This window comes from Zerene cesonia, chromosome 1, assembly GCF_012273895.1.
Source record: "Zerene cesonia ecotype Mississippi chromosome 1, Zerene_cesonia_1.1, whole genome shotgun sequence".
In the NCBI taxonomy this organism is placed as follows: Eukaryota; Metazoa; Arthropoda; class Insecta; order Lepidoptera; family Pieridae; genus Zerene; species Zerene cesonia.
The window spans coordinates 7234305-7240348 of NC_052102.1; the positions used below are offsets into that span (position 1 = coordinate 7234305).

Here is a 6044-nt window from a genome sequence, read left to right on the forward strand (position 1 = left end):
TGCAGCGACGCGTGTCCGTTGGACCAATAGTAGTAGTGAGTAGGACGATGCGTGTACGTATGTAGCTGCCGACAGCATGCCACCGACTTGTCAATTGTGATCGATCAATCGATTAGCACACGACGTTGGAGAAGCATTCTGGGTCTTCTGTTTGGCACTCCTATAGTATGTATTTGTATACGATACGCACACTATCACGTGTTGAGAACTAATGAATGGGCTTGCTTTAATTATATTGCGAACGCATTGTCTTTTTGAAACAATGCCTAATTCCCAATTATAAAAGCGACGGTTAAGTTTTATCTTGTTATCTATCAGTCACTATTTTACTTGACTATATTTAAATACTTTTCCTTCTGTTTGTAGGAACGTTACAAAGTTTGCATCATTATTTTTTGCATAAAATAACTTGGAAGTATGGTATGTCATCTTGTCACTAAAAATATAAACGGTCGAGTGGAAAAGCCATAAACAAAAGCACTATGCAGAAGATGGCAGCACGCGACTGTCAGTGAACTGTACTGTTCAGTGTACTGTAACTACTTCACTGCACTCGAGGGCCGTTCGTTATACGCGTTACAGATTCAAAGAGCCCTCGGTCGCCTTGCTTGCTTCGCCAAGATAAGAACACGGCTCCATTTTTCATTTGTGAGCGATGACTAACAGATTTTGCAAACATTTTCCTTCCTCGTTACTGCTTTGCTGCAATACGTTGGCAGTTGGATTTGAAAGTAAATTTATATTCTGTTTTGATGTCATATTCGACCGATTTGTTCATGCTGAAGCCTTATTTAGAATTGTATACATTTCGCAAATTTGAAACCCTTGAAGCTATCATTTGTAGTGCTAAAGCGTCAAATAAGTAATTATCAGGGTGCATAAATATAATAACTGAAATGCTAACACTTATGGAGCAGTATATTGCAAGTGCTCATTGTTGTGTCATAACGGACACTGCGAGGGAAGCGCTCCGTTTGCTCTACTATCACAAAAATGTTATTAGTTTTGGGCGGTTATTGCCCACCCTGCGGTCGCTCAACCCTCTCCCAGCGTCCCAGCAACTACCTTTCTAACATTCAAAAGGTTACCCCTTGTATCCAATTTAATCCTAAAAGTAAATTTGCCAGTTATTTTGATTATATTGAGACACTGTTTATAAATGAATTTGTATGCTGTAGTAACATTATTACGGAACGGATTAATTTTATAGAGCCGGATGTAATTTCATAACACAATCGCCGAATTGTTATAACATTAAAGACAAAAAAAATCGGCTTGTTGTGTACACGTTCGTCACATATTCGTGTTACTGCAATCTTGTTATTTTTATTTGTTGATAAACATACTGTTATTTCTTATCTGCAGCTCATTAATTCCAAATATAGACGATTCTTCATAAACGCTCGTAATTTATTCATTAGTTCACCGTGTAAATGAGTGCAATTAATTCGCTGCATAAATACTGCAAATAGGAACAACTTGTTTTACACTCATTGCACTACAATAACACATCGGGAATGTTAAATAGCTCAAACGTCGGCTCTTTTTTTGGGCTCGTAAGCATCGTTAATCAAAATGTATGGACACGTATTCCGATAGCACGTCAATAGAGCAGCAATTAATGCATTGTAATATGTGCAATAGGGCGAGAATCGACGTGGCCATCCGTCTGAGGCGACGCGGCCATTTGTTACAGCAGGGTTATCCGTCTCGCTAATCGGTCGCTATACCTGCATTCACGCGCTGTGTCGCTCCACTAAAAACAAACTATGCATGTCAGTTTGAACTAAATGTTGTATACATATTTCGAATAACAACCCTATTTAAATGCTGAAGTATGCCGTTGATAAATAAGCGTATCCGAGCAGAAGTTCCATTCAAGTTAGTTTAACATTTCTCTGGATCAGAAGCTCAGCAATAAATCGGATGACCCCATGAAGGGGACGATGATACTCGAAACAATTCACATTTAACTTTGAGTAACCCTGCGTAAACTTTGCAATTTCTAAGTTTCTAATTATGAAATCTGTCCATCCTAATAAATATTAATTTGATGGAGTTAGCCCGCCAATCGTAGTTATAACGCGGACGTGATCACCAATTCAAGTTTAATAAACGGATTGCGAGAAATCAAAACTCGGTTAAAGCGAACGCTGCACAGTAACAGGAAATAATAACTTTATCCAGTGCTTAACACTGAGAAGAGCGACCAACTAACATTACGCCTGCCAGTAACAAGTCCATCTAAATGCAACCGACTGCTTCTACCAGCTTGTGGAATTACGCATCGTCAAAGTTTAATAACAGAAAATTTTGAACAACTGTATTTCGACAAACGGACAAATTATTATTACAAAGCTTTATATCTGTTTTCCGTTACGAATATTAAAAAAAAAAACTTGAACAGACATTCCTTTTTCTCCAAAAGGGAAGAAATTGTTTATTTTAACGTTTATTAAAACTTCGATAAACGCGTCGTCTTTTTATCTGAATAAAATATGGAGATGAAGCTCGATATTTTGCGATAAAACGAGCTTCTTGTCACGTAGTGCGACAGTTAATTACGCGAATGTAAATAAATCATCATAGCCGGCTTTTGCCGGGGGTTTTTGCTTCTGAAAGGCAATTATCTCAAGCCTCATTGACGCTGAAATTAAGAAGAATGAAATCTATTGTACCTTTATTTTTAAATTCTTAAGTACTTTACACATTGATGACAAGTATATAAAAATATTTTTTAATGATACTAACCATAAGCTTAGTATATAGGAATTAACCTCAAAACTCCTAAGTAATCATTTTGTAGGTACTAGTTATATATTTATTGACATTATGATAATGTTATATTAATGAATAAATATAATATTTCAGGGTCGATGTAACCGCGAGAAGCCTCCGTGCAAGTACTTCCATCCGCCGCAGCACCTCAAGGACCAGCTACTTATCAACGGGCGGAATCACTTAGCTCTCAAAAACGCCTTAATGCAACAGATGGGTCTGACGCCTGGCCAGGTCCTACCTGGCCAGGTCCCCACCGTGGTGAGTTAATCGTCAAAATAATTCCTCACAAAATTAACGCTTGAGCGATCGGCCCTCAACTTGTAGATAGGGAGTGCACGCCATACGCAGCTTTCGATGTAACTCGCTACTTTATACTTTTAAAGGCATTTCTTCTTACTAATTGTTAAACCACGTAGACGAGCATCGTGTTTAACTTGTGTCCCGTCCTACCACATAGCTTAGTTTAAGTAAATTAATGTTTTTGGATTCTATTCGACTAGCAGTACTTTAGGGAACTTTTTACTTGTTTATAAACGATAGCTAATTTTGCATAGATAGTACAATAAGTTTAAGTAAATCAGTATCTATTTACCTTAATGCCATGTTTCCATCGTTCACTACAATAGGCAAATATTATATTCATAGGAGTAGATCTTAACGGGCACAAATTAACCACGTCGCTGATGGCCGATCGCTCTACACCGCTTGAGCATGTTTGTATAATTTATCTTAAGTGGCATGACTACTTTTGAAATGTACTCACTTGTTAAGAATTGGGTCTAAGCGGTAATGCAGATTTAATCACCAGAACATTCCCTCACTTCTCACTTGCTAACTGTGTTGCCCGTTTTCCTCGGGGTCTCTCCTCGCACCGCTGGTCTCTCCGTAAGGAGCTTCTTTGACTCTATGACATTGTGCTAAGCAATCTGTAGAATGAGTTGTAGTAGTGCGCGGAGCGATGTCGAGAGCGAAATGCGGGCACAGGCTGTCCCCGCACGATAAGTAGCGTGTTTGTGTGGTTTTGTGTCGAGGTGGGTGGCGTGAGCGGAGCAGGTGCGGCCGCGAGTCATCTCGCTGCCCTGGACCCGATCAGTCTCGCCTTGCTCGCACCGCAGGTAATGGCCACCATCGGCACACCACAATTAGCATCCAATAACAGATCCGCTCCCTACTGTTCCTGTTTCTTTCCTTTCCTGCTCGGAACCGTGGCCTCCTTATATGCCATTTCATCAGAAATATTGGCAGAATCAGAAATATAAATACCAAATATATATTAACCAAGCTTTAATATAAGAAGCTTCTTAGTGATCTTTTGCTTTCTCGCACAACTCTGCTGAACGGGCATCCTATTCCTTGTATATTTAAATAATTATAACCTCATCCTTTTTATCTTAACCACCATATGTCTATTCTATTGGTGGCCGGTGGGTAGCATAACAAAAATTTTTAGCTTTATTTAATGTTTTTTTTATCTTCATTTGTCTTATGCATGCAGTGCTTCATTCTGCCTAATTTTCCTGGAAAATTTAAATGAAATAAGTTTAATGGTGCTTAATATTTCATTCAATAAATAGTGACGCTTATTATATGAAACAGAAATATATAAATTGACGGAATCATCTTCGTTAGTGAAATTGTCTTTTAAAAGTAACTAATATAAAATTGTGGTCGCATCACAGGCTACGTCTCCGTACTTATCCGGTGTTCCCGGCGTGGGTTCGACGTACGCGCAGTACTACACGCCGCAGCTGGTGCCGGCCATGTTGGGCCACGACCCAGCTGCCGCTGCTGCATCACCCTTGGGTGTCATGCAACAACCTGTGCTGCAACAAAAGCTGCCGCGCACTGACCGTCTAGAGGTGAGGATAGCACTTTATTTTCCAACATTGACACAACCTATCCCCAGTAGCGCTTCCTGGTGTTGCCACTTTCTAGAGACCGACATGCATTGAAAATAAAATAAAAACCTTATATATTAATGGTGAAACCAAACTTAAATTACTGTAATTTAATTCAAGCTCGATGTGTCGGTCTCTTGCGCATAAATCAAGGCTAATGAGCCATTAACTATTCTGGTTTGTCTGTGGCGCGTGGCCGCATTGGCCAAAAGCTTCGCGAGCATCACTCGCTTTTTCCCTCGGTGAAAGCCCTACACTGGTGGCGAATATTTCTTGTTTTATTTATTATGTACTAAATTAATAACAATTATGGGGTTATTAATGTAGTAAGTAGCAAAATGTTAAATATAAGGAAAAAGTGTACATGCGTGCGTCCCCTGTAATTCCCGTATTGACTCAATGTGATGTAACGAAGATATAATGTATAGAAAAGCTCTATTTTGATTCACACTATATTAAATCAATTGATATAATGCGACGGATGCGTTGATCAAATCTATAAAATTTTATACCGGTTCGAAATCAAAGCGGCGTCCGGTCGAGAGAAAAATTGGTTCTGATTTTTCCCTTTTCTTGTTTATTTGTGGTCAAATGCTTAGTTCTAGGTCGTCGTTTTAGATTTCATCTTTTAAAATTATCTGTCAAGAAAGGCCAATATTAGGTCAGAAGTAGTATATGTTTAGAAAACAATCGCGATAAGCTAGTAGAGCACCTCAGACATGGGTCTGGCGGGCTAGTAGGTAGAGGGAAATATGGCGGGCGCTCTATGAGCGTGGGGCGCGAGCGGCGACATGGTGGTGTGTGCTGGTGCAGGTGTGCCGGGAGTTCCAGCGTGGCGCGTGCAAGCGCGCCGAGTCCGAGTGTCGCTTCGCGCACCCGCCGCCGCCTGTCGTAGCGCACGACGACGGCTGTGTCACGGTGTGCATGGACGCCGTCAAGGGCCGCTGCGTCCGCGACCCCTGCCGCTATTTCCACCCTCCCCTGCACCTGCAGGCGCACCTTAAGGCGCAGGCGCGCGGCGCGGTACGCCACCAGGCTGCACGCTCTCGCCTCGATCGCGCTCGCTTGACTTCTTCCGCTTGGTCTAGCTCGCCGCGACGCCGCTTTTGTTCGCAGAGCTTATTCTATTCAGTTCGCCGCGGTAACGATCCGCCCCACGCTTCCGTCGCACTCACGCTTCACTTTTTAATTTTTTTTATCTATCGCATAATATCACCTTACGCCGAGCTTTAGGTGTATTCTGTGCATCTATTACATCGTTATTGTTTCTGTCCCGTCCTGCGACGCTTCGCTTCACGTAGACGGCCGCCGCAGCGCAGCAGCCGGCAGCGAGCGCGACTTCGGAGCCAGGAAAGAAACGCCCGG

General features: G+C 41.5%; 1 protein-coding gene across 1 annotated transcript in view; it reads left to right on the forward strand.

Moving 5' to 3' along the window:
• The window catches only part of LOC119835149, a 51654-nt gene that overhangs the window by 30497 nt on the left and 15113 nt on the right, over nucleotides 1–6044 (forward strand). Inside the window, exons 3-6 of the mRNA XM_038359860.1 lie at nucleotides 2872–3039; nucleotides 3813–3896; nucleotides 4461–4640; nucleotides 5493–5900. Of these exons, the coding sequence (XP_038215788.1) occupies nucleotides 2872–3039; nucleotides 3813–3896; nucleotides 4461–4640; nucleotides 5493–5900 (840 nt within the window). The remainder of the gene's footprint in view (nucleotides 1–2871; nucleotides 3040–3812; nucleotides 3897–4460; nucleotides 4641–5492; nucleotides 5901–6044) is intronic.